Raw genomic sequence first — 27,530 nt, 5'->3', positions numbered from 1 at the left:
AAATAATCATCTATGGTCAGATATGTCTACCTACCTCAGGTACTGCAACAAATCTGTGTCTGCTGGTGAAGACTTATGGGCAGGTTGACTTGCAACATGAAGTTTGTTGGATATCCGGCCTGCTCCCGTCTATGTCAAGCGCACCCTTTCCAGTCTAAATGGTGCAGAGGGTCGAATGAGCGTTTGGATCTGCACTGTCACTGGACATCCATGACCCTATATTCAGCATTTTGATGTCGCTCGCTATCTGATTTACGCCTATGCAAGCTCGTCTCTCCATTTCACTTCATCGTATGTGCTGCGTGATTCTGGTTCAGAGTGTGCTCTGAGCTTTTGACTCTGGCTCACTCATCCATCATTTCTTGCCACTGAATTGATAACCTTCATCCATCGGCTCTCGGATGCATGTTCCTCTTTTCGAGGCATTGACTGGATAAGATGGACTGTTCAGCGAGTGCGAACGCGAAGCTGCTGATGATGATTGGTGGCCGCACATATGCTCAGCATGCTGGGATTTCCCAAGTCATTCAGCCCTATGTCTACTGATGAAGATTGGTGACTGTGGCTGAACGCCAAGATGTCCAAGTCCACTTATGGTTACCTCAGCATCTGGTCATGTACTTCCACTACTTGCAATATATGGTATGATGAATGCTACCAAAGTTCAGGTTCCACTCCAATGCAAAGTTTCCAATTTGTCGTCACCACCACCAGGTTCACTTCCTAATGCACCTACAGATCCTGATCAACTATGAACGATATATTTATGTCTTATCGGGTCGTTGTTATACCTCGCACTGTGCACACGGCCTGATATCTCCTATGCTGTGATGGCTTTGAGTCAATACAATTCCAAACCAACAAAAAAGTCATCTACTTGTAGCCAAATCAGTGCTACGTTACCTAGCAGGTACAATTGACTGGGCATTGGAATATGGGGGTGATCATGGCAATGACATGATGTTGACAAATCGTTCAATGGACAATACGGCATTTACGGATGCAGACTGGGCATCAGATGCAAATGATCGCAAAAGTGTTTCAGGCTATGCTGTTTTCATGTATGGTGGTCTGGTCTCATGGTCGGTTTCTAAACAAAAAGCAGTTGCGTTGTCATTGATGGAGGCAGAATATATGGCTCTTACACACTGCCTACGAGAAGTTCTATGGATCCGATCGTTTACAACATTGTTAACTTGAATGTCGAAGAAGCTGCGTTGTAAGACGAGATTGGTCATTGTTGATCGAGAGGTTGGGATGGTCTTGTTGTAGAGTCATCATTGTCTGCTTGGGAGAGGGAGGAGAGAAGGAGAAGGTGGAGAACGAGGGGGTCTATGTTCTTAGAACCTTGTCAAGGACGCTCGAAACAAAGTGTGGTTGTTGAATGGTACCCTCTGAAGGAGCTTGAGAAAGTCGGTCAAGTGGGTGGAAGAGTGGGAATCATAACTGAGAATGGGTCTTTCATTGTAACGATGAACACGAAAAGTATGGCAGGTTAATTCTGGCAATAAGAATCAGTATGAGCCACTGATGAGTCAAAGCTAGATGACTCGTACCAGCCATATTCCTCCAACCTTCTCTGTATATCATCAGACTTGACTGTGTCTCCTCTGCCAGACAAACAAAACCATTGTATTGGGATCCCAAAGATGCAGGGATTCACCACCTTCAACGATGTGGTCACTATATTGGCCACCTCAGAGATCGAAATTCGAAAGGAGGCCACATCTCTTACCTTCCATCTGTCCTGAAAGATTGCTGTCTAAGGAGTCATGGAGGAGTAAGACACAGGATGAAGTATAGAGGGGGCAGAAGGTACAAGGGAAGTTGACGTGACTGTCCAATCTTCCCACAATGCCTCACTTCTCTTCCTCCCGCCTTCACACTTGATACTCAGACTCATGCCCAGGATACAAACACGTAAATTGAGGGATCATTTCTATGGTTCTTTCCTGGCAGAATTCCCTTTCTAACCGGACATCGACGACATCCGCCCCTTTTCTTGTTCCTAGCTGTAAGCTACAGCCACTGGCATTATTTCTGTTCCTTAAGTCCAAAATGGACTTTAGATAGTTACATCCGTCCGATTGTTACTTCCAGATGTACTTCTAAGAGTTGTTTCCGTCTTTTCAACCAATATCGAAGAAATCAATAAATTGATAGTAAAATCAAGTGTCCCCATGTTTGCTACAGGTAATTGCGAGTGAGACAAGGCCTATGCCAATGAACGAAGGTTTTTAAAGGCTGCTTCATCAGTTCCTACAGGTTTCAGAACGTCAAAGACTCTCATCTATAGGGTGTTTCGTACTTTCTGTACTTCGGATAACCCGCAAATAGACCCGTGCTTTGACTAGCAGCTTGGGCTTGCTCTAATCCTCATATTCTGTTCCCATTTTGATTATATTATATACAAAAAATGTAAAAAAAATGTGTTTATTTAGATACCAGTAGTGTTTATCTGCGACACCGGTACTGTTAGGACTCGGTAACTTAACCTGTAGTCTCTACTTACAAGGGGTGATTAGGAAGTAAAATGTATGTAGTTAGAGTAGTGTTGGGTTGTTGCCTAGCTTTGGAAGCTGGCTGTTGAGGGTGGTGTCTAGCCTGGAGGCTGGCTGTTGGGTGATGTCTAGCTTAAAAGCTGGCTGGAATAATAGTTTCACACTAGGTGGCTGTTTGTAGAGACAGAATATAATTCAGCACTACTATGAGAGGTTAGATGGGTTACAGAGTGGTTAAAAAGGGTTAAAAGGGTTAAAAATATCGAGGTTGAGGTTTTGATGCCAAAACCTCAGGGTTTATATACTCTACTGTTATCTATGTATGACTAAAGGATTGAGTCAGAATGACTGTGTATGAGTGAAATATATACTTAGTAAAGAGATAACATGGGAAATACTGATAAGGAATGACTGTAGAGTGAGTTGTGAGGCTGTAATGACTGTGCTGTATCTCAGATAAGGCTGCTGAGGGGATATCACATGTGAATTGAGTGGGGGTTGCTGATAATGAGGGTCTATGATAAGATCAGAACTTAGGAAAATTGCTGGGGGTACTGTGTGCTGGTTAGCAGGGTATGGTGGGCCTGAAAAGTGAACAGTTTGTAACAGGTACTCCCTGCCATCATCACCCAACCAGATTCTAGAAATTACTATCACACTGAGAATGCCGAAAATGCGATCTCCAAAATGATTGAGCACAAATGAACACTGCCCTTGCCGAGATCTCCAGCAACTCTGAGATTACTGCCAAGAACGCCCAAGAGCTTGCCCTGCTGAAAGAACTCATATACCTCCCGAAGGCAGCTGGTGGTAAATAACACCCTGCTGGCCCAACACCTCATCCCATTTTGCCCGATATCCCCACAACGAGAAATGATGAACATATGCTTCTCCCCAAATCCCCCAAACCCATTTATTTTGCTAGAGTACTCTATACCTTCTTACAGATAGTTTACAATTAGATACATACATTTTAGATATAAAAACACTGAGGCTTTTTTTCAAAGCCTCAGTCTAGATATTTTGCACCTTTCTCTCTAACTTCCCAACATACATCATACTTCTGTAGTGTATAACTGTGGAAATCATTCATTGTTGTACCTCTACAAACTCTAAGAACCTTCTGTAACTTCTAGTACCTAGTATTAGAACCCAATTGAAACACTTTACTGCTCGCATCTTGCTTCTAATTGAACCATTGAACTGTCTTGATACTGAAAGAACTTGAATAACTTCCTGGACCTTTGCTGTCGAAGTTAACGAGTCCTAACAGCAATGCAGCAGGCACAGCACCCAGCTGAAACGAACTGTTCAACCTTAGAACCACTGCACCCAACTAGTGGGGTTTTAAGGCTTACCTGGCAAGCTAAACAATATGGACAACACTACAAAGGGGGGCCGCCGAGGCGACAAGGTTTACTCAAAGGTAAATACTTACTGAGGGATGCTGAGAGAGAGCTTAAAAGTGCTTGAAGCACACTGGAAAAAATACTGAGGGCACTGGAATACTGGAAGGAACACTTGGGAACACTTAGGAACACTGGACAGGAGCAATGGCTCAACTGGAGAGAGAGAGGAGGAAAAGCAGAAAGCACAAGAGACAGAAACACAAACAGAGGGTTTAAAATTACAAGGCTGGGGGAAAAAGCTAGATACATGGGGGGTTTATATACTACTGAGCTATCTATAAGGGGATAGAGCTTAACCAATAGGAAATAACATGTGAATAGCTACCAGACTTCTGATTAGAACAGTGGAAACATGCAAGAGCTATTGGAATTCTGATTAGAACTGTGAAAGCTATCAGACCTCTGATTAGAACAGTGGAAACTTTTCATAAAGATGACCAGATGCCAGGAATGCCCGGGATGCCCCAAAAAAAATAATTTCCAGGTCTTTCTTGAGGCTGGACATGCCTTGGAAAGTGAATGATTCGTGACACAGGCGGAGTTTTCATTGCGTCCTCCCACAATGTGTGCATGCTGATTGCTATCTTTATCTTAATCTTTCAGGATGACTCATACAACTGAACAGCATATGGCTACTGTCTTGATCTCCTTCTTTAGCCTTTTTGGCACACAGCTCTTTCTGTCCCCTTTTCCAGCCTTTTGACCAATCTGGGTGTCAATGGGTTCAGTCTCACTCCTGTTTCCACTCTTTTTATGTTTACTCATAGCTTAACGAGTGTGTTGGAAGGATGCCTTGGAAAGGAATCAATAGAAAGATGCAAGGCTGCTTACATCTTTTTGAAACTCAGCTCAAACCCCAAGAAGACTGAAATTGGTCAGTGAAATCAATGAAAAGTGAAGAAGTTGATTTCAGTTGATTTGGATCAAAATAAAGGTCAAAATACTATTCAAATCTGCTTTGAATTTCCACTGACCACCATGTATGGCATACTGCATGTGAAAATATATATATAATAATGACAATTCTTCCATCTCAAATTTTACTTACTATATACAGCACTTAATCTAACCCTACCCTTATCTTCTTTGCTATAGAGTGTGTCAAGAAAGTGTGGGAAATTTTGATGGCATTCTGATGATGCTCCCGTGCCTCATGCAAACCTGTCAGCAATGTCATGAATTCGCTTCTCTCTTAGATTATCTTTCTTTCATCTTATCATATCATAGCTATCTTCTATCTGATCTATATCTTATCAATTCACATGTACTGTACACATTTCAGCTGCATGTTACATACATGCAGTAGACACATGTTTCTCCTGTTTCATGAGTCATCGACATGCTGTAGCCACATTGTAGATACCACACCATAGATGTTAGCAATCACCACTTCTGACCTGGTGACGATGTTGCACAAAGCTTTCAGATGATGAGAAGAAAGAAGAAAGAGAGTTCTATTACTGGCAAGAATAAACCAGCTCAAGACTAAGGAAATACATGCTACTAGCTATTCTTTATATACTATTTCCTAGTCTAACATGTGGCTACAGCATGTTGATGACTGATGAAACAGGAGAAACATGTGTCTACTGCATGTACAGTCAAATCTCTTATAATGCATATGCCCGATAATGCATAATTTCCGAAAATGCATTGATTTTTGGCTTCACCAACTTGGTTTGCAGGGGAAAATGCATACCTTTCTGATTTTGCATAATGCATAGCTTTTTGGCTCAAAAACTGATCCTCATGGGCCAAATTCACCTCCAAAAATGCATACCCCATTTAGTGTAGGTCCCAACCTTAGTTACCATGTAGTAAATCATTCGTAAATTTGTCCCTACTACAGTACTATTTACATCCAACATGCCCCCAAAGTGGAATATGGTGATCACGGACACCACTGATCAGGAAATTTTCAAGGCTGTTATGAACAGATGGTACCTGTTGTCACAAATCGAGTTCCTGATGGCCCGACTCGCTTTGGCCAACCCATATTAAAATTCCCGTGCCCCACATTTCGGCAGTGTCTATTTGTGTCGTGCATTAGTCCCAATATACCGGCCGTAATTTTCTTTTCGAAGTTTCTCTCAATTCCCCTCAACCCACATCTTATCCCTAATAAATTGTGTCCCGAGGACTGACTACATATGGAATGTATCCACTACCACATGAAACTATGGTCCCTTCCCATATGGTGTGAGGTCAGTGTAGGTCCTGTGTTACTTCACGACTCACACCAGTCATTACTGGGATTTCCGAGTCATCTCTGCAGTCATCTCCTCAAGATGACAGTCACTACTCTGTCACAGTCATAGTATTCCCCATACTAGTCATTTGTAGTCATCCTGTACCTAGTTCTAGTCAACCTATAGTCATCCCTAGTCATCTAGTAGTCATAAAGTCAGTAGAATATTCTTTAGAACAGTACTATTTTCTGTATAAAAGGCAGACAAGTTGCCCAGACTTGCCAGCCTTGTTATTTTGCCCTCTTGTACCTAGTTGTACTCTCTCTCTCTGCAATTGTAGTCTCTACTACTTGCTATTCTTCCCCTCTTGTGTGCCACAAGCATTCTCTCTTGCAGCCAGCCTCTCATCAACTCCATTATTTTCCTTAAGTCCTTGAATATATCATATATTCTTGTGCTTAGTCTTTCCACAACTCTCGTGTTCTCAAACTGGTGCTATTAGTGCTATTAAAAAGTTCTAATACATCTTACTTATTTCCGGTTCTCCAAGCATATATCTGTCATGAATTGTTCACTTTCCAAGGCATGTCCAGCTGCAAGGAATCCCCAGAAATCGATTTTTGGGCATCCTGGGCATCCTGGGCATCCTGGGCATCTTGGGCATTCTAGAAATCTGTACTCTTCTATTTTGCACAGCCTTGCACAGTCATTCCACAGCTTTGCACAGTCATTTAACAGCTTTTCATAGTCATCCATAGTTATTCCATGGTTATTCCATGTTATTTCCTATTGGTTAAGCTCTATCCCCATGTAGGTATCTCAGTAGTATATAAACCCCATGTATTTTGGCTGAATCCCCAGCCTTATTATTTTGTACCCCTTGTTTCTAGTCTGGTTTGCTACTCTCAATAGAGTCCCTTTGCTTTTTCCCTTCTTCTCTCTCAGTGTGAGTTCAGTACTACTCCATAAAGTACTACCAAGCGTTCTTCCCTGTGTCTGAGTTCTGTACTACTCTAAAAAGTATTATCTAGTATTCCCCTCTGTGTGAGTTCAGTATCACTCTAAAAGATACTATCAGCGCTTTCTCCAACACCTTCTTGGTCCTCTCTGTGTAAGTAATTATCTTAGAGTAACTCTTGTTGCCTCGGTGGTCCCCCTTTTGTTGTTAGTTGTGTTCTTGTGTGCTCGCTGCATAAGCCTTAAAACCCCACTTGTTGGGTGCAGTGGTTCTAGAGTATTCGGTTCGTGACAATATCTTGCACCCTCAATCTCCCTTCGCGTCGTGTTAGTTTGGTCGTTACATAAATGTCACGAATTGAATCATTCACTTTCCAGGGCATGTCCAGCTGCAAATAATCCCCAGAAATTGATTTCTGGGCATCCTGGACATCCTTGCCATTCTAGAAACCTTGACATTTGGTCATTCACAGTCATTCCAGTTATTCACAGTCATTCCAGTTATTCCATCTTATTTCCTATTGGCTAAGTCTTATCCCCATGTAGATAGCTCAGTAGTATATAAACCTACCATGTATCTAGCTTTTTCCCCAGCCTTGTAATTTTAAACCCTCCATTTGTGTTTTGTCTCTTGTGCTTTCTGCTTTTCTCTCTCTCTCCTCAGTGTTCCCAAGTGTTCCCCCAAATATTCCAGTGTCCTCAGCCCCAGTATCTTTTCCAGTGTGCTACAAGCGCTTCCAAACTTCCTCCCAGTATTCTCCAGCAAGTGTTTACCATCGAGTAAATCTTGTCACCTAGGTGGTCCCTATTGTTTAGCTTGCCATGTAAGCCTTAAAACCCCACTAGTTGGGTGCAGTGGTTCTAAGGTTGAACAGTTCGTTTCACCTGTCCCAACTCAACGGGTGGCATTACACGCTGTTGGTGTGCTGCAGAGGTATATAGACCACAGTTTTTTGAGGAGACTAGAGGGATTACTTTTGTCTTTTGGCTGTAAAATACGTCTGGAGGCTATCCAATCTCAGAGATCACACATTATTCTGCTCGAAAATAGCCTTTTTCAGTGATAGAAGCTCTAGAATACAGTTACAGTGACCCTAAAGTTATAAAAAATAATAATTCTAGAAATGCATACTCTCTAAAAATGCATACTTTTTGGACCCAACCGAAGGGTATGCATTATAAGAGATTTGACTGTATGTAACATGTGGCTACAATGTGTACAGTACATGTGACTTGATAAAATATAGATCAGATCAGATGGAAGATAGCTATGATATGATAAGATGAAAGAAAGATAATCTAAGAAAGAAGTGAATTCATGACAGTAGACACATGTTAGACTAGGAAATAGTATATAAAGAGTAGCTAGTAGCATGTATTTCCTTAGTCTTGAGCTGGTTTATTCTTGCCAGTAATAGAACTCTCTTTCTTCTCTCTTCTCATCATCTGAAAGCTTTGTGCGACATCATCACCAGGTCAGAACTGGTGATTGCTAACAAGCAATGACTAGTAAATATATTCCTAAGTAGACTCTAGTAGAACATACCTGAATCTTCTAGGTACTATTCTTGTGTAGTATAAAGCTAGGGAGCTGAAGCTCCAGAATAATAATAATAATCATCTTTTATCTTACATCTGACTCACTCTCATCATCACACTGTGCTAACAGAGTTGGGTGTTAGACACTACAAACAGCCCATCTTACATGTTTCTCTAGCCTGACTATTCAACAAGGTAAGATACCCTTCTACACTCTGAATAGTGCTATTTTGTCAAGGAACAAATGCCACCACATAGAAGATAAGGGGGAGTCCTTGAAACTTGGGGCAAAGTTAAATGTTCCTCCACTGAGAAATACAGCATGGACTAACTCTGCTTTGGAAACATTTCAACTCACGGAGAAAACCCTTACTAACCTACCAGTAATGTCAAAGATGACCACCACAATAAGATTTTCAAAAAAGGAAGGAATGTGAAGAAACGAGTTCGGAACGGAAAAGAAAGAAGTCCATAAATACGGGTGTCTGTCTTCGTGAGCATGAATCGGAATTCCTCCGTGGCATCATTCAGGCAGGCATTTGGTTCTTTGATGAACAACGTCAAATGATCATATGATTCCATCTCATTACGGAAATTTGATACTTCTAATTTCATTCTATTCATTCCATCGCCCTTTCATCGCCCCCAACGACACCATCTTTGATGAAAATTCTATTTCCCAAGCTCTGGTTTTGGTAAATGAACGCATGGCGGAGTGCATCGTTATATACAGCGGGTGGTGGAGACAGTTGTAGCCCCGAGAAACCCCCACCACGACTGTCATCATTCGTTTGTTTTTTTTTTGACCGACCGTTTCGATCCTATCGAGTATCGACACTCCGTCGCTTCCTCAGCGTTGATCGCTTTTTTCGTTGAAAGGTCTCGAGTGTCTGGTTATTTCAACTTGGAGGATAGGGATGGAGCCATCCTATTTGCTGTTTGATCCTCAATTGGTGAGTTTTTCGTGAAAGAACTTTTTTCTTTGCTGGTGTTGTCTGTCCTTTTCTTTTTCCCCCTTCGCTTCAACCTTCATCGAGCGACGGGTTTATTTCGCGTACCCTCTCACAACTAAGGAAACTGACTACTTCTTGGATCTTTTTAGTGTCTTAAAGGTGAAGACTCGTTCGATAACCCCATTTTTCGTGTCGGCACCTATTCCATTTAAGTACTGGCTGACGACTTTCCCTCGGATCCAGCGTCGTTCCTTACAGTATTGGTACGTATCCGATTGTTATTTTCCTCCCGATTGGACGAGGTCGTTATTGAGTATTCCTAGGTGTATGACTGGTTAATCACCTTTTCGGAGGAGGTACGCCCCCCGCCCCCTCTTTTTTTTGGTGCTTAGGCTCGTACTCATGCGAACCAGGTCTCGTATGTTTGGAACTCCAAATGGGGGGTTATCAAATTCCTTTTTATTTATACTCGGTATAGTACGTTCGTTGATACGATTTATGCTTTTCGAGGTGAGCGTAACGGTCCTTGTCAGTGGTTGTTCTAATGATTCATGATCGTGATGTAGAGGAGGTCGGAGATGGACCGGTGAGGTGTTGTTCCGGTTGGTTGAGGTTTCTTCTTTTTTTGCTGATGCGTTGTTTCTACTACTAGCTTGCCAGGACGTTATTTGAAACGCGTACGTTCCGAGTCACAGCCTCCTCTTTCTTATTGAAACTTATTCTTATTACCCGTGTGCCTTAGTCTTCGCTGGCGCCGGAATGGGAATATGCGGTTGTGAGTTGGATTTTATTAGTTTTCATATCAATCTTGGTGGCGGGTTATTCTGATGAAATCATGATGCCTCATTTTCCATTCCCTTGCTCCGCCCCCTCCCGTGATACTAGTGATCCTGATGATATGGACGTACACGCTATACGAAAGATCGAGAAAAGTTCTGTGTGTATTTGGGTTGTCTTGGTTGGTGAGTTCTAACTTCTCAGCGTGCCTACTTGGTTGGGTTTTCAAAGTTATTTATTATATCCCATGTCGTGCCCAGATAATAGGTGCTGTGGGCGCATGGGCTACCGTGAATTGGTTGAAGATGTCTTCGAGTCAAGGTAAAGGCTTGTTCATTCTTGATTTTCTCGTGGTTTTACGATCCCGGCTTTCAAAGGGTTATTAGAGACGTCTTCGTCTACGCAGAGCAACGGGTTTCTACTACGTCACCTTGGTTATGGGTCTTTGTTAGGGGCCGAAACTGGTACGTCGTTCACTCGCGCTACGCGAGTTTTCTAATTTATTCCCCCTCATTCCCTAGTTGTCGTTCTCCTCACGGTAGGAAAGGCGATAAATATAGCATGTAGAAGAACAGGAATCGTGTGCCGGGGCATGAGCCTACCTCACCGACTGGCGAAAGTGTTCAACGAGTGTGGTATGTCCGCACTATTTTTCTCTTGAGATTCTTCACGATTCAAGTGTCTATTTCTCGGAACAGGTATATGGTTTTATCTCTGTGTTCTCGGTTAGTCCCTTGTTCATGGAACTCGGGAAGTTATTGATTTCTCCATGTGCGATCAGCATTCACACTTACGGATGTTCTGTTGCTTGTTATCTCCCCGGTAAGCCTTTTTTGTGCGGGGTAGAAAATCACGGACGACTTAGCGATTAACACATAATAGGATGGAAAAGTACAATTTGACTCGTAAGTTATTGAAGGGCATAGATAATGAATTACTAACCTGTTCTCTCAGCCCGCTACGCGTAATGCACACGGTGCTGGTGTGTCGACTGGTCCTGCACCTTCGAGGGGTTGCGATGAAGAAGGTAGGAGAAGAGAAAGACGCAGGGATGTATGACACGGAAGATGTGGGATCACAGATTAGGAGTTTAAGGGACTTGGATAGTGGGCCGTATACACCTGGACCGATTTCATCGAGTCGCAATGGGACGGGGATGTGTTGATGAAATACAAGAAACTATCTGTCGAACCGTGTGGGTTTTATGAATTAGGCAACCCTAAGCCATTGATGGGACCCGTTTGAAGTACTCAAGGGTTATTCTTAGTAATTGCGTTGGCAGTGGGTTGTTATTTTTGTATTTTTGTATTTTTGAAAAGACAGACAGACTGATGGCATCGTGTGAATTTTCTCGGCTCGGAAAGGCAGTGCGCCGGAGGCCGTAGCGGAGGTAACACCCGGGTTCGTTGTCAATTTTCCCCCTCTTCCTCCTCACCCTCCTCGAGACATTTGCTGTAAGTTTTTCCCGTCTTTTGGACTACAAACCTCTCTAAAACTCTTCCAGGGTTTTCATGTCTCACCCAAATGGCCCATACGGGCACTACCCTCACAATCCTTACAACACCAACAACAACGACTACAGCCATAACACTCCTTACGACGAAACTCCTCAACCTTTCATGGCCGCACGAGGTCCCCTCTACCACCATCCATCCTACTCTGCCTCTCAACAATCCCTACACACCTACCAAGCCTCTGAATACGCCTCTTCAGTCTACGCTCTCAACACCACCAACCCCACCGACAACTACCATGACGACCCCTCCACCCACGGCGCCGCTGCTGGTGGTGGCATGCCCATGTCGCCACTCGGCAGCAGTAGAAACCTCGAGGAAGAAAAACGAGCCATCTACGAATCCCCCCGTGCCAAATCCAACAAACGCAAATACCTCATATCTGCGCTCGCCCTCCTCATCGTCGTCCTCGCCATCGCAGGCTTTTGCGTTTATTGGTTTGTTTTCAGGAATAAAAGCAGTAGTGGCAGCGGTTCTCCAGCTGGTCAACAGGGCAAGGGCAAGTCCCTTGCTGTGTTTGGGGGGAACGGGTCCAAGGTGTTGTTGGAGGATGGTACGGAGTACACCTATACGAACCCCCATGGCGGCTGGTGGTACTATGATGTGAATGATCCATTCAACAATGGGGCGAAGGCGCAGAGTTGGAGTCCTGCATTGAACGAGACGTTTAATTATGGCGTTGACAAGATTAGGGGGTAAGCCGCCTTGCGTGTTCAGTATACTTTGGTTCTAACTCGTGAACAGCGTCAACCTAGGCGGCTGGTTAACCATCGAACCTTTCATCACTCCTGCTCTGTTCGAGGCATACCAAACTAGCACCCCGCATCCCGTTGATGAATGGACGCTTCATACCGTTATGGCTGCTGATACCGCCAACGGAGGCTTAGATCAGATTGAGAAACATTATCAGACGTTTATCGTAGGTTTTCCTCTTACTGTCGTCGTCTACCAACTAACTCTTATGCCCGGCAGACGGAAAAAGACTTTGCGGAAATAGCAGCAGCAGGACTCAACTACGTTCGACTTGCCGTTCCTTACTGGGCGATCGAAGTTCGTTCAGGAGAACCGTTCTTGCCAAAGGTTGCTTGGAAGTGCGTGCCCTGCCCCTCCCTTCCTGTTTCCCCCTCTTCCTTCACTAACCCTCCTCCTCGTTAAGATACTTCATCAAAGCCGTCGGCTGGGCGCGCAAATACGGAATCCGCATCAACCTCGACCTACACGCCGTCCCTGGTAGTCAAAATGGATGGAACCATTCTGGCCGTTTGGGCGAAGCCTCGTTCTTACATGGACCGATGGGGTATGCGAATGCACAGCGGACGTTGGATTATATCCGTATCCTCGCGGAGTTTGCGGCGCAGCCACAGTACAAGGATGTCATTACGATCTTTGGGATTATTAATGAGCCGAGGTGTGATTTTACTGGGAAGGATCAGTTGGCTGGGTTGTAAGTTGGCTTTCTCCTCACCCCCCCCCTCGTTATGGCTGATGGGGTTTTTTATTGGGGGTTAGCTATGCCCAAGCGTACCAAATTGTTCGAGATGCTGGAGGTCCTTGGGTGTCGATACACGATTGTATGATGGGCAAAGATGCGTGGGCAACGTTTATGCCGGACGCGGATCGACTTACGCTTGATACCCATCCGTATATGGCTTTTGGAAATCAGGATTCTGATGGGTGGGGAAAGAAGATTTCGACGCCTTGTCAGTGGGGGACTGAGTTTAATAAGAGTCAGGGTGCGTCGGTTTCTGGGTTTTTTTTTTTGGTGTAATATGGGCTTGCTGATGTTCTTTTTCCTTAGGTGTCTTTGGGTTGAATAACGCGGGAGAGTGGAGTTTGGGAATCAACGACTGTGGGTTGTTCCTGAATGGTGTGGATGAAGGTGTGAGGTACGAGGGACGATACGTACCTGATCCCAGTTTCAAGCGTGTGGGCAGTTGCGATCAGTGGACGGATTATGAGAGTTATACTGATGCGACGAAGAAGGAGATTTTGAGTTTTGTCTTGGCTAATATGGATGCTTTGCAGGTGTGTGTTCCCCCTCTTCTGCTACTGTCCTTTTGTTGACGACGACGACGTGATAGAACTACTTCTTTTGGACATGGAAAATCGGTCCCTCACTTGCATCTGGAAAGATCGAAACACCGGCTTGGTCTTATCAATTGGGTTTACAAAACGGGTGGATGCCACAGGATCCGAGGGTTGCTATGGGTGCATGTGGGAATACCTCTCCTTGGATTGGACCGTTGAAAGTGGGTTCAGGGAACGTCGACCTTGCTGCATATCCATGGCCACCTGTGTCAATACAGGACGCTGGATCACCCAAGACGCTTCCTGCGTATACGGCTACGGGAACGTTGGTCACGCTTCAGGGGGGGACGTTGACGGTCAAAGGGGTGAAGCCGACGAAGGATGCGGATTTAGGCGATGGATGGAATAATGGGAAGGATACGACGGGGATGGCGGTTGAGAATCCGAATTGTAATTATTTGGATGCGTGGATTGGGACTAAGGCTCCTGCGCCTGTTCCACTCTGTGGTGGTGGTGGCGGGGCGCCAGCCGCGCCCGCCACGACAGTGAAGGCAGCGGGTACAGGGACGGGGACGGTGAAGGTGGCGGGTGCTGCTGCGACGGGTACGACTGCCAAGGGTGGAGTTGCTGGATCTAAGATTACGCCAGTTGCGGGGGATGATGATGATGACGATGAGCTTGTGAGGAGGGGTGTTGTTCCGAGGCCGACGATTACGCTTGCTCCTTAGATTGCTCGATCATTTCAATTCTTTCGTTGTCGTGTTTTGTTGAAAATGCATTTAGTCATTTCATACCCCTACCCCCCCATCCCGTTTTACAATGGCATTGTAACTTATACATTAATCTGCAGTTAGCATACATATCTATGGACTTGGGAACTTTACTGTCTTTCTTTTTACTTGCTCGCTCGTTTCTTCTACGTACGTTCCTTTTTTTTTTGGAAATCCTATCGTTGTCGTTTATCGTGGAGTTACCGCTATTCGTTCAAGTGGTTTCGTAGATAGACTTGTTCCTCCGGAACGTTAACCACCGGTGCCCACTGAGCGTCGTTGACAAGTTGTGGCGTTTTTAACTCGCTGACAAGTTACTATCTTTCGTTCTACTGTATCAGGCTACCGAAACTCCGAGTTGGAACTGCTCCAGAAAGCCTCTCCGCTAGCCTCTCTCTCGAGGGTAACCCGTGCCAACAAGTGCAAAAGTCCGATCACGACCAATACAGGACGTGTACAGGACAACTTGGCCGCATTCTGACCGTGATTAGGGGTTTCGTACACCGCATTGCACATCGATTAACCTTCGAACCGCCACGACTTCAAAAACCAGTTCATCGTTCATTTAGAATTCGTACCACTACGTATACCTTCCCATTCTCGGGTTCTAACAGCGTAATCCACTCTGTCACTGAGACCTCCCTCCGTAACAAACACCACATTCAGATTATGATTGAACAGGTATACAGAGGGAGCAACGGGGGGACAACTGGCCTTCGATTCGGCCCACGCGATGTACTGGGAACGTCACGGTCCACTGAAAAGGGGGTTTCACATGTATCGATGTACGGGTCTATGCGGCAGTGTTGAAGTTAAATCCGAGTCACATCCGCCCAGCGGGTACAGGTGGGTCTGAAACGTCACTTCGAGCTTTTGAGGGCTCCCATGGTGAAGAGACCGAAAGCCATTAATGGATTACTACTTGAAGCTTTCCATCCACTTGCTCCACAGGAGTGGTACAGTGGCACTAAGGGACCACAAACCATGTATATGACGCGTTGACATCGATAAATTCAAGTTTAACCGGCCAACACGGGTAGATAGATAGATAGATAGATCACGGAAGTGCATCCGAAATGGCTGTGACTTGGTGCCGTTTTCTCATCATATTTAATAGCCTCCTCGCCAAAGATCAATACGCTCACTCTCCCTCCCCTTGGCCAGCCTCGACTGCCTAATTGTTCATCTAACATTGTGCTGATGTCCCTGCCTGAGGTTGAAGGCCTTTCGAGCTCTGATGTTATTGAGTCAACGATGATCCCTCCTATGGTGATGTCCGTCTTATCCGATTTGATCAAAACTGCCTTGTTCATTGCCATCTTATAGATCAGCTTGATCTTCTATGGTGAGCATTGCCCAATAGTACAGGTGTAACCATGTATTCCCTTTTAATGTCACTTTAGGTGGATACATTGTACTCTATGGAATCTGCATCCATGTTATCGTGAAACAAAGGCGAACAAACTATATCATCAATGACATTATCATCACCATACTCTTTAATGTGGTCACTGGTGGTCTGGTCTCAATTATGGTAAACTGCTTCCTACAGGCAAAGTGTGACCTTGCACAGTCTCCAATCCACGAGTGTCAGGTTCTCGATCACAGTGAATTGGAGGGTACCATGTGAGTCATCCGCCACTGCCTATACTAGGGGACTGGTTTTACATTTCTTGATCACAGGTTTACAACTCAAGTCACTATTGTAATTGCCAAGTAAGCCTAAGTATTCTGCTTCGAATGCATTAGCCCTTTACTCACTTTACCCACCTTGAAGCATTATAACAGATGGCATCCTTGTAAGCAGATCTTCCAGGCATGATTATTTGTTATTAAATTTCTTTTTCTATGTAGATATGGAGGTGTTATCTCATCTGGAACCAGAAGTGGAGTATTATTGCTCCACTCATCTTTATTTGTGTGGCAAACAATGGTACCATTTCCAAGTTATATCCACATGCAATATCTTGAATCTAATAAGACCAAAGTTCTAGGTGCCCTCAGTGTTGGCTTTTTCTTTGTGCCTTCAGCAATTGTTGTTGTATCTCACACTCAAATAACCATGGAAGGAATCTTCTTTATATCCTTTGTGATGGGAGGTATCCTTACTAATGTCTCATTGACACTTCTGATAGGTCAGTATCTTGTTTATCCTCACTTTGGCCTGACACCTCATGTTAACTGCTCTCTGAAGCTGGAAGAATTATCTATATAAGTCATGGCATTAAAAACTTTTCAACATCCTCAGCCCAAAAGATGTATCAAACTATTATCTCTGCAACGTGCATCCAAATATCTATTTCTAGTTTGATCTTTCTCACTTACAACATCAATAGACTTGAATCAGGACTCCTCTATCCATTCATACTAGTGTTGTATGGATCTGTTACAATCAGTCATCACCTCTCAAAAGATGCTCAGACTGAAAGACAACTGTTTGTGGCAGCTGGAGTTCTCTACTCAGTGTTACTCCCAGTAATGGTAAGTAATATCTAACTACATATGGCCATGATGCTAATTTTGTTTTACAGGGAATTGCCTCTACATTGATTATTGTCCGAATAATGCTTGGTATTGCTGTAGAAGACAAGAAATCAATCAGAGACACTGCCTTGGTTGAAATTGGTGAGCAAAGTGTTTAGCATACACTTCCTGGATTACAATTAAAATGTAGAGGGGGGAAATAAGACAGTCTCTGTAAAGTTGGATTGTAATCTAATGAAACACATTTAATTAATTATGAATTCATAGCTAGAACACATTGAAAATCAAAACATGACAGGGGCATCCAAGTACAAATTGGATCATTGAGCTAGAGTAGGAGTACATTAAGTTTGTGTAGACAGAGATGAGAGGAAGAGGAGATAATGCGCGATGATGTCCAGAGATAGAACCTTGGAAATTCTGGGCAGTGGGTGTGCAAACAAAGTTAAAGTTTAGTCCATACTTACACAGGCAGTTCACTTGAGAATCAGGATGTACCAATACGCCTCGACGTAGAGACATGAATACATAAGATTGCCCACACCGTGTCTACATAAGTGTTGGATACAGAAAACCTGAGAATGCGTGAACATTATGCTAGTGGTAAACCAAAAAAAGTGAACATAAGTAAAGCAGAAATGGGAATGAAGTGTTGCAGAGGTGGATAGATGTGTGATGGATGGCGATACAAATGTGCAGGCATGCAAAGAGAAATCAGAATCAACTGTTTTTCGAGCGCTTCTCAGACAAACGATGCTTTGCTGCCTCCAGAATGGGCTGTAATCGCTCCAACCGCAACCCCATCGCCTCCTCCAACCTCCCCAAAGTGAATGATACCGGAGGCGATGGTTCCCGTGAATACTGCTCGAGAATCGGATCAGAACCGTCACCCTCTGACGGTCCCTCAGCCTGTAACGACCAATCCTTGACGCGAGCATCATCCTTGATGACTTCCTCCACAGGCACGGGATCCCGCCACGACTCGGAATCTTCTGAACTATCTGCTTGTGAACTCGAACCTGAGGTAGAGCTCTCGCTATACTCCCACTCTTCGCAATCCGAGCAACCACACGTGTCAGAAGCGCCTGGTCGCTTCCGTTTCGGTGAGGTGAGCATGGGAAGGAAGCGGTTGTGGGTCCAAAGGGGCCATTCAAGAAATACCCTTGTTATTGGTGCGATAACATGTGGTTCGAGGGACTTCTCGACGCAGTGCGAGCCGATTGGGTTTCGCAATCTAAAGAAAATGACAACGAGTGGGTGGATCATTGACGTGAAGCGAGGTAAGGCATTGTAGTCGGACACTGATTCGTCTAGCGACAACGGCGCGGTACTACCATCAAGTGAGCGATGAAATAACGGAGGTAGCGCTTTCATTCCTTTCGTTACGAAGAGGACATATTCCCAAGGTCCACTGCCAAAGTCCTACAGGTGGGTCAGTCGGATATCGAGACTTAAAACTTCAACGAACGCACCTCGAACCTCTGACGATCACTGTTTGACTTAACCGTTGTATTGAAATTCATCATCGTAAGTGCTTTACTAGCAAGAGATGTCGCTGGTGATATCGCCAGTTTTCGTTCCTTGATGTGGTAAATAAGATCCTTGTGTACTGACAGTTGACGTGAACATTATGTTCTAGAAACGAGAGAGCGACGTACCAGTAACTGTATTCTCTTCCCCACTGAAGGGAAAACTGCGGTTATCTAGACCGTATATCCACTCGAAACGGTGCAAATCCTGTACCGAAAAGTGATCAGGCTGGAGGATCGGAGATGGGAAATAAACGCACATTCGAGTTGATAACTCCACGTTTCGAGCTCGATCTCTCCTTCTGGCCGCGTTGTAATATCTTGTAAGGAATACATGGAAACAGTGAGTGGGGTGGCGGTTGTGGTCGAAGTTGAGATGCATGCCGTGACCGAGGGTACAAACTCGCGGTCACGGGACTTTTTGCCGGCGTGATGTAAGTGCGTAGAAGGACCCGAGAATCGGAGGAAGACGATTCGAGTCGTTGTTGAGACCCACATATATAATTGGGACGTTCCGGGCCCGGGAGCCAAATCACTGTGAGCTTGGCTTCTGGGGTTACCATTCTCCTATTCCCATATGAACACGGAATCTTTGTTTAGTCCCAGATCAACACGGCGCAACAAGTGGCACAGCCCCTACGTCTACCCTGCTTTCAACCATCCTGTTTTGATCCAGTTTGACAACAGTTCGAATACTATCTCGTCAGATACTATCTCACTGAAAATAGCGATGTCAAAAGGGCTGGACGAGACGAAGAGTTTTAGTGATTTTACGTGTTCATCGTCGACAACCTTACGTCATCTATCTCCTCTACTAGGGCCAATTTGGGGCCAATTCTTGAGTTTCAGGTATTCCACTAGTTCTCACGTCAAGGTAAATACAGGGTGGGAGGGGGGCTGCGGGGGTATCGAATATATAAACTTAAGACTCATACTGGGAGGAACAAGTCTCCTGGCGCCACGGAGTTCGATTCAGCTGAGGACGACTTAGGCGCCGATGGGAGTCGAAATGACTCAAATCTTACGAGAGGTTGAATACATTGGCAAGTGAGTGGGGTATTTATTCTTCTCAGTCTTTGGCCTTGTAACTCCGGCTTTTTTTCTCAGCATCCCGAAACACGATTGACATGGTATTCCCTGTCCTTGTCCGGTATTCAAGTCAGATAATCCTCAAGTATAGGTTCTATGTCGCACGATCACCGGAAGACTGTAAATGCACATCTCGTTCTCCCGTTGTCCTCCTTTCTCTATGTTTCATGCTCACGGACGCTTGGGTATCGACCAAGTTGATCAAAGAAAGGATGGCAAAAGAAACTCTAGTCTCCTATTACAAGCCTGTTTCGTCTGCATAGGGAATTTCCCTATCGAATGCGCAGTTCTAATCTAGTGATATAGGACCGAAGGATCTTTACCCCTCCGTTTGCTCAGGTCTTGAACCATTTCTCACCAAGTTTTGCCGCCAACGAGATCTTGATGCAGTCATCAGCACTATTCAGCGCCGCTGATAGTCAGACAACAACGTAGAGTACTACTATCTCTTCCCATATGCTTCATTGTGCCGAATGAGGGTACCCTCTGTTCAGAATGTGAATCATGCGTAAATCCGGATGTGACCCCGAACCGGATTCATTAGCTCTCCATTTACCAAGCGCTCCCATCCGCCTCCTTATCTGACGCCCGAAATGAACGGAATTCTGCCAGTGATGCTAGAGGGGGTAGGTGTGGCAGATTTTGTCCGGATTGTTCGGACCAAGAGTGAGTCAAAGTCGCTGTAGCTTCAACCATGCATCCTGTTTCGCCCTGGAAAGTACAGCGCCCCTAACACTGCACTCTGTCATCGCCACCCTGCTCAGTCACAACTAGATTGTTGGGTATCGCCCTTAGACTTTGAATTTACATAGTGAAAATAAAATGGCGTACTCACATGGTGCTGGAAAACCGAACGTTGCTGGGTGTTGCATTTTTTTCCCCCCCATACCAGCTTCAGAGAAGACTAATGCAGCCCCGGGGTGGAGTCGTTGCAAAACTGAGAAAGCTAGCTTGATGACCCTGGAAGTGCTGTTTGTATGAGCATCGAGAAAAGACGGGAGCGTTGCGTGCTCCCTCATCGGAAAGGTGATGAACCAGTCATATGCCTAAGAATAATCAGTAATGGTATACGAACGATATTATACAGAATAAAGCTAGAACCGTGTGTGAAGTCGGAACACCCGAAGGCAAGGAAGCAAACCGTAAACGAACGGGATAGTTTCGACGGAATGACCTGAGAGGATGCAAGCTAGACCTATAAAAACTCACAAGCTCTGGTTGAGTCTACTTTCGTCAACCGATGGAATGGAATCAATGAATCATTGACGTTGTTCATCAGGACTCAATGCTTGCCGGATGGATAAAATGCTAACACCTGCGATGGCCATCATAATCGCCACCACGGACTAGCGAATAGTAATGTATCCTTACTGTAAAAGGGTTTTCCGAATCCTATTTGAAATGGTCGACAGATTCATAATTCTGCGATAAGCAGGTTTGCGGACGATCAGGTTTGCGTACGATCAGCAATAATACATTAGCCGCACTGCGGTTGTTGCACAGAATCTGTAAAGACCATGGATTATCTTCAAATGTCAGCAGCTATATCGCCCTAGAACACAATGAGGGCTGAAATGAAATGCCAAATATATTCATCGGATTTTCATAGCCCCGGGTCAATGCAACTTGAATTGCAAACAAACTCTCCCTTTCGGATGACGCCACCTGGAGGAGATGATTGACACATACTGTATTGTACTCTAGACATAGTGAATGATCATTATTCTCTGCCTTCTCCATCTGAGCCAGCCTCAACCTATCAACTTCACATGTACCATCATACATGACATGGGTTTAATGGAAAACAAGCTAAAAAGCATAGGAAGGTCTTGTCTGTTGAGCTGAAAAGGGATACCTAGATCTGTGTTTTCTCACCCAGCTGAAACCTGAACAATCTGAGGGAGAATTCATGTTGTCATAACCAAGTAACCGAAAAGTTGGCTCTATTCATGGTTTACTACAACCTTATGCTACACACGATGCCACAAATCAAACATGCCAGGATGTGTGAGTCAGCTCCACTTCCATTTAGATACAACAAGGGAAGACTGAAAGCTATTGGTGGTGTCGCAACTTATTTAATGGCCTAATCATCCAATCTCCAATGGTATCACCCACACTTGCCACACCCAGATTGTCTAAGCCTTCCTCCTGTGCTCATGCTTTACAATGAAAGCCTTGATGATCCTGTTATTGCTAATAAGAGAATGATAATCCCTTCATTGGTAATGTCTGTTTATCTTCAGTCCAAGTTTCCATGCTCATCACCATTCTGTAGATTACCTTTACACTCTATGGTGAGATTGTCCAAGCCAGTTATAACCACATCTCATATATCTCATTGCTTTAGGTGGATATATTGTGCTATATGGGATTTGCATCCATGTTATCAGGAAACGAAGAAAACTTAGACAAGAAAACTATCTGATCAATGGTGTCATCATCACAATACTCCTCATTGTAGTCACAGTTGGTCTTGTCCTGAACACATTAGCATTGGTCCTGGATGCCCAGGCCAGCCTTGCATTCGACTCAGCCAGCCACTACTCATATCCCAGTTATTATGATTTCTTAGTGCAAGTTATTACCCACTGTCTTGTGAAATTACTGAACTTAGATTTATTGATTCACAGATGGTACCTTCAGATAACAGTTCAAGCATTTATTGTCACTGCCAAGTAAATACCACCAGCATTTCAGATTGTTGAACCCATGACTCACTTTACTCACTCTTGAAGTGTTATAACAGATGGCATCCTTGTAAGGAAAATTCTCTAGCTGTTTGTTTGTCAATCACTTACAGAGTTATAACTATTTTGTAGATAGGGAGATGTTACCTCATCTGGAACCGGAGGCATAGTGTCAGTATTCCACTCATTGTCATTTGTGTGGTAAACAACAGTACTACTTTCAAATTATCTCAAACTCCATCTTCAATTCTAATGATAATCAAAGTTATAGGAATTATCAGCACTGTTTTTATGGTTTATAATCTACCAACTTCACTCACATTTGGAAGCAAGCTTGAAGACAACATCTTCATACTCTTCATAGTGGGAAGTATTGTTACCAATGTCCTGTTTACGGTTTTGATAGGTCAGTCTTTATATCTGTTCACTTGGTCTCATCTCATTGGTCAATTTTTTGAAGCAGGAAGAATTATATATATAAGTCGGGAAGTTAAAGACTTTGCCACATCCTCAACACAGAAGATGTACCGGACCACTATCTCTGCAATGTATGTCCAAATATTGTCTCTAGTTTGATGCAATCTAACTCAAAAAAAATAAAATAGACTTGAATCTGGCCTTCTCTATCCAGTTATACTTGTTCTATATGGATCCTTCACTATCAGTCTTTGGTTCCCTATAGTGAATGAGCTTGCACTCCCACTTCGTATTATAAGTGACACCGCCTACTCAATATTGCTCCCAGTAATGGTCAGTACTGCCAAACTATATCATCTGACTATAAGACTTGAATAATACTGCTTTACAGGGAATTGCTTCTACATTAATCATTGTTCGAATAGCTCTTGGTATTGCCATAGAAGATGAAAAATCATTCAGGGCAACTGTCTTAGGTGAAATTAGTGAGCGGAATGTTGGTAGTATACACTTCCACCCAGGCATGTCTGGTGTAGCTCAGAATACAGGAGAGGAAGATGATGTGGTTCCTGTAGATATAGAATTGCAGTGTCCTGGGAAAGAGACATAATATAGAGATGTTATTTGCTGAATCAATCTGCAGTGGTGAGCTGACAATAGAAGGGAAAAATAGGTGACTCCTAGGTAAGATTGACCAGATGAACTATAGTACACCATATTTCATGTGGGATATCAAGAGGATGTCCAGAAGCTGGTGTTACAAGCTCCTGCCCTAGAGTTTTGATGGACATACTCATAATGTCAGAAGGATGGCTCAGAATAAGTCAACGAAAGATCCCTGCCAAACATCTATGCCAGGCCTTGAGCCCTGACACTGAGGATAGCATATGCCTATAACAACCCAACACCCACATAGGGCATACTCCAAGGGGCACCAATCCCCAGTACTGAGACCTACTACAAGACTGTACTCCATACTAATGCTGGCAAACCATCCTACAGGCCTATCAGCAATAGAGAATGACAAGAGCTGATAGTCAAGGAGGATGAACCATGATAGTGTCCTATATCATGAATATCTGTGAACCGTGTAATGAACTGTATAATGAACTGCACCCCTATAACGAGAGTGTACTTCTGATAGTGAGAGCATCCTGTGATGAGGACTGAAGGTGTGTATATCAGATTTATAAGAGGCAGACAAAGTTCTGAAATTGAGACTTACCTAGATGTTGGACCTCCAAGAGCCCAACAAATTCATAGACATGGCAGAGAGGTCATGGCTAGCATGGGCAATCACTGAAAATCTCAGACAGAAAACAAAAAAGTGTTCCGGTATCACAGATATACTCTACTAGTACCTAAATAAACGCATTTTTAACATTTTTATATATAATATAATCAAAATGGGAACATAATATGAGGATTAGAGCAAGCCCAAGCTGCTAGTCAAAGCACGGGTCTATTTGCGGGTTATCCAAAGTACAGAAAGTACGAAACACCCTATAGATGAGAGTCTTCGACGTTCCGAAACCCGTAGGACTGATGAAGCAGCCTTTAAAAACCTTCGTTCATTTGGATAGGCCTCGTCTCACTCGCAATTACCTGTAGCAAACATGGGGACACTTGATTTTACTATTAATTTATTGATTTCTTTGATATTGGTTGAAAAGACGGAAACAACTCTTAGAAGTACATCTGGAAGTAACAATCGGACAGATGTAACTATCTAAAGTCCACTTTGGACTTAAGGAACGGAAACAATGCCGGTGGCTGTAACTTACAGCTGGAAACAAGAAAAGGGGCGGATGTCGACGATGTCCGGTCAGAAAGGACATTCTACCAGGAAAGAACCATAGGAACAATCCCTGGAATGTAGATCAAGCAGTTTTGGACTATTCCAGATCGGATAGAACAAGAGAGAACAAGGGAGCACATGGGGACTCGCCTTGGAAACAAAAAGGGGTCAGGATGTATCCACATGCAAATGTCAAAGATATCTGACTTGGAACAGGAATAAAGAAAATATGAGGAAAAGGAATAAGGAATACTATATTCTGGACAGTTTTATATCTAATTGACATGTACTATACCTGATTAAGGGTACTTTGGTATCTCTGAAAGGGATTTCTCTATATTTTCGACTTTTTACCATATCTTCGACGTTTGATTATTATTTATTCGAAAAGGCGTATATAAGGGAGGATGGTAGCAGCAGTATTTTCCCCAGTAACCTATGACAGAAGCCTAAGTGCTTTCACTAGGGGACTCTGGCTCATACTTTGCCCCACTTCTTCGAAGTTGGTGTTTGTATTTGGAAAAGATTAGATTTGAACTTTGAATTTGATTTGAATTTGTTGCCACTTTGGTACTTGGAAACTTTGAACTTGTAGAGTCGCTTTGACTCGAATTTGAATTGAATTTGATAGTTCTATTTGAACTTAGAAAGAATTGAACACCTCCTCGAAGTAGTGAACTTCGTAGAAAGCCTTAGTCATTTTGACTTGTGAACACAGAATTTGAATTTGTTTTGAACCATATAAAGCCCCACCCTTGAAGTCCTATCTTAGAGTTCTCAGTGAACCTTGCTGAGAGCGTCCATTGATACCGACCTCCACAAATCAACTACGCTAATTGCTAGTGTTGGGTTTGGTTTTGCGCACTTCGTGCTTGGAGTGTGTTTTGCTGCACGTAGTAGTAGTTTTTTAGTGCTGTTACTGGTCAAAAGCCCATACTAAACCCAGTCAATAAAAAGTGCCCTGCAAAGTACACAAACTGGATGAGCCCATTCTGCTGGGAGCAAATCAAAATTGTGACAAAAAACACTGGATATAGGATGCTACCAACCGAGATTGTGAATGTTGGTTCAAAGGGTACATCACACTCACCATCTAAAAGACTTACAAAAATCTCAATATGCATATGCTAGGCATTTGAGATGTGCACAGCTCATTCATTGAATCTTTCCTACAAAAGCCTTACATCATTTGAAGCACCGGAGGAACTCAGAAATATGAAACATGCCTGGCCAGACTTTTGGAACAAGCTTGAAAATAAGACGGAGCATGGCATTCACCCGGCAGAAGGAAGATATTTACACTGAGGAAATTACTGATAAGGGCAGTGTCATGAACTGAACCAGGGGTAGTACCTACCACTGACTTTTCCGCCTATAGAGTCAACTGCAGTTGGACTGGGTGTACGATCAAGGGAAATATCATGTGAAATGGGTCGATTTATAGGAGAGTACTCCTAATCTTAGAAAAGGGGTCATTGGTATATGAGTACAACCCTTTCTATTAGATAGGTATATAAGGAGTACTTAGTAGTAGATAGTTCCCTATAATTTGATCTCCTTTGTCCTCCTTTATCCTTTCCTATCTTTGCCTCTCGCCTCTGCTCCATTCACTCTGTTGCTCTACACCGTCCAGGTCGCCTTTATTAGGGGACTTACTGTCCAGTTGTGGTCCGGACTCCTCCTAGAGTCCCTTCTCTAGTGTTAGAGTACAGGATGGGGTATGCATGGATTAGGTATGTGGTACACTACATTCGTGTATGTTGGGTACCGTCTATTGTATGCCCTCGTCGTCATTGGAGTACCAGCTTGTGAGGATATGGACCTCATCAAAGGATGCTCTCATTGCTGAAGGTTTACTCTCACTATAGGAGTACGGTTCACTGCACAGTTCACGGATATTCACAATATCGGGCATCATCATTATTTATTCTCCTTGGTCGCCAGCTCTTGTCATCCTCTATTGCTGATAGGCTTGTAGGATGGTTCGCCAGCATTAGTCTGGAGTATGATCTCGTAGTAGGTCGGAGTACCAGGGGTTGGTACCCCTCAGAGTATGCCCTATGTGGGTGTTGGGTTGTTTTAGGTGTATGCTATCCTCAGCGTCAGGGCTCGAGGCCCGGCATATGCAAAGGTGGTTCACCCTCCTGACAGACAGGCCAGATGATAGTGATGTACAGTTGCCAGACCTTGCTGTTCACATCACAGGGAAAGTGAACAGAACATGCCACTACACCTGCCAATCTGACCTACCTGCTGCAGGGCTGTCACCCTGTGCAGATGCCAAAGAGGACTTGCCAAACCTTCTAGATGTTTTGAATATCCCACCAATGGAGGGATCAAGGGAGAAGAGAGTAAGACATGTTATACATGCCCCAGGCCTGCTGTTCAGCCTTGCCAGGCTTTATTAGACTAAGGACCAAAGCCTGAACAGTCTTGCCCTGCACATTACTAATCTCCCACTACCATAGCCTGAGTATACAGGGACTGTGTTATTTCTCCCTCTACATCTCAATTCCATCCAGAAAGTGTATGCTAAATACTCTGTTCACCAACTTCATCTAGATAATTTCTTGTCTTCTACAGCAATGCCAAGCATTATGCGGACAATAATCAATGTAGAGGCAATTCCCTATAAAACATAATAATATTAGCATTTCTGGCCAGATGTTAATTTGCTATTGAGTTTATTAGGGGAGTACATACCATTACTGGGAGTAATACTGAGTAGAAAACTCCAGCTGCTACAAACAGTTGTCTTTCAGCCTGAGTGCCATTTAATGGCTGATAACTGATTGTAACAGAACCATACAAAACCAGTATAAATGGGTAGAGGAGTCCTGATTCAAGTCTACAATCTTGTAAGTGAAAAAATCTGCAAATAGATAT

The 27,530-nt window shown here is 43.8% G+C and overlaps 6 protein-coding genes across 6 annotated transcripts; 5 read left to right on the top strand and 1 right to left on the bottom strand.

Moving 5' to 3' along the window:
* Window positions 1-10,386: 10,386 nt before the first annotated feature.
* Window positions 10,387-11,490, top strand: E1B28_002903 (uncharacterized protein; the record flags this gene model as incomplete). The annotated part of the gene is made up of 8 exons (XM_043159854.1): window positions 10,387-10,510; window positions 10,557-10,646; window positions 10,703-10,789; window positions 10,847-10,960; window positions 11,024-11,050; window positions 11,107-11,147; window positions 11,208-11,230; window positions 11,280-11,490. The coding sequence occupies 8 exons, from the start codon at window positions 10,387-10,389 to the stop codon at window positions 11,488-11,490; spliced, it is 717 nt and encodes a 238-aa protein (XP_043001808.1).
* A 249-nt stretch (window positions 11,491-11,739) lies between these two features.
* Window positions 11,740-15,030, top strand: E1B28_002902 (uncharacterized protein). The gene is made up of 8 exons (XM_043159853.1): window positions 11,740-11,779; window positions 11,830-12,534; window positions 12,584-12,758; window positions 12,812-12,930; window positions 12,996-13,283; window positions 13,349-13,572; window positions 13,638-13,864; window positions 13,921-15,030. The coding sequence occupies exons 2-8, from the start codon at window positions 11,837-11,839 to the stop codon at window positions 14,593-14,595; spliced, it is 2,406 nt and encodes an 801-aa protein (XP_043001807.1). The 5' UTR covers window positions 11,740-11,779; window positions 11,830-11,836; the 3' UTR covers window positions 14,596-15,030.
* Window positions 15,031-15,837: 807 nt separating this feature from the next.
* E1B28_002901 (uncharacterized protein) lies at window positions 15,838-17,279 on the top strand (the record flags this gene model as incomplete). Its single annotated transcript, XM_043159852.1, has 10 exons — window positions 15,838-15,906; window positions 15,964-15,982; window positions 16,041-16,263; window positions 16,321-16,353; window positions 16,415-16,436; window positions 16,492-16,570; window positions 16,632-16,772; window positions 16,832-16,919; window positions 16,974-17,118; window positions 17,169-17,279. 10 exons carry the CDS (start codon window positions 15,838-15,840, stop codon window positions 17,277-17,279), a joined length of 930 nt encoding a protein of 309 aa, XP_043001806.1.
* A 335-nt stretch (window positions 17,280-17,614) lies between these two features.
* On the bottom strand, window positions 17,615-19,213 carry E1B28_002900 (uncharacterized protein; the record flags this gene model as incomplete). Its single annotated transcript, XM_043159851.1, has 4 exons — window positions 17,615-18,543; window positions 18,594-18,730; window positions 18,780-18,858; window positions 18,911-19,213. 4 exons carry the CDS (start codon window positions 19,211-19,213, stop codon window positions 17,842-17,844), a joined length of 1,221 nt encoding a protein of 406 aa, XP_043001805.1. The 3' UTR covers window positions 17,615-17,841.
* Window positions 19,214-19,753: 540 nt separating this feature from the next.
* E1B28_002899 (uncharacterized protein) lies at window positions 19,754-20,193 on the top strand. Its single transcript, XM_043159850.1, has 3 exons — window positions 19,754-19,780; window positions 19,831-19,992; window positions 20,046-20,193. Exons 2-3 carry the CDS (start codon window positions 19,864-19,866, stop codon window positions 20,172-20,174), a joined length of 258 nt encoding a protein of 85 aa, XP_043001804.1. The 5' UTR covers window positions 19,754-19,780; window positions 19,831-19,863; the 3' UTR covers window positions 20,175-20,193.
* A 2,983-nt stretch (window positions 20,194-23,176) lies between these two features.
* On the top strand, window positions 23,177-23,456 carry E1B28_002898 (uncharacterized protein; the record flags this gene model as incomplete). Its single annotated transcript, XM_043159849.1, has 2 exons — window positions 23,177-23,179; window positions 23,238-23,456. 2 exons carry the CDS (start codon window positions 23,177-23,179, stop codon window positions 23,454-23,456), a joined length of 222 nt encoding a protein of 73 aa, XP_043001803.1.
* Between the last annotated feature and the right edge of the window lie 4,074 nt (window positions 23,457-27,530).

Source organism: Marasmius oreades, chromosome 11, assembly GCF_018924745.1.
Source record: "Marasmius oreades isolate 03SP1 chromosome 11, whole genome shotgun sequence".
NCBI classification, from domain to species: domain Eukaryota; kingdom Fungi; phylum Basidiomycota; class Agaricomycetes; order Agaricales; family Marasmiaceae; genus Marasmius; species Marasmius oreades.
Note: the sequence above shows the minus strand (reverse complement) of the source record. Positions and strands in the feature narration are given on the sequence as shown.

Coding starts and splice junctions, on each gene's coding strand:
- E1B28_002902 (XM_043159853.1), top strand. CDS start 11,837: ATGTCTCACCCAAATGGCCCATACGGGCACTACCCTCACAATCCTTAC. Junction 12,535..12,583: donor GGCGTTGACAAGATTAGGGG/GTAAGCCGCCTT, acceptor ACTCGTGAACAG/CGTCAACCTAGGCGGCTGGT. Junction 12,931..12,995: donor TTGCCAAAGGTTGCTTGGAA/GTGCGTGCCCTG, acceptor CTCCTCGTTAAG/ATACTTCATCAAAGCCGTCG.
- E1B28_002899 (XM_043159850.1), top strand. CDS start 19,864: ATGCACATCTCGTTCTCCCGTTGTCCTCCTTTCTCTATGTTTCATGCT. Junction 19,993..20,045: donor TCCTATTACAAGCCTGTTTC/GTCTGCATAGGG, acceptor CTAGTGATATAG/GACCGAAGGATCTTTACCCC.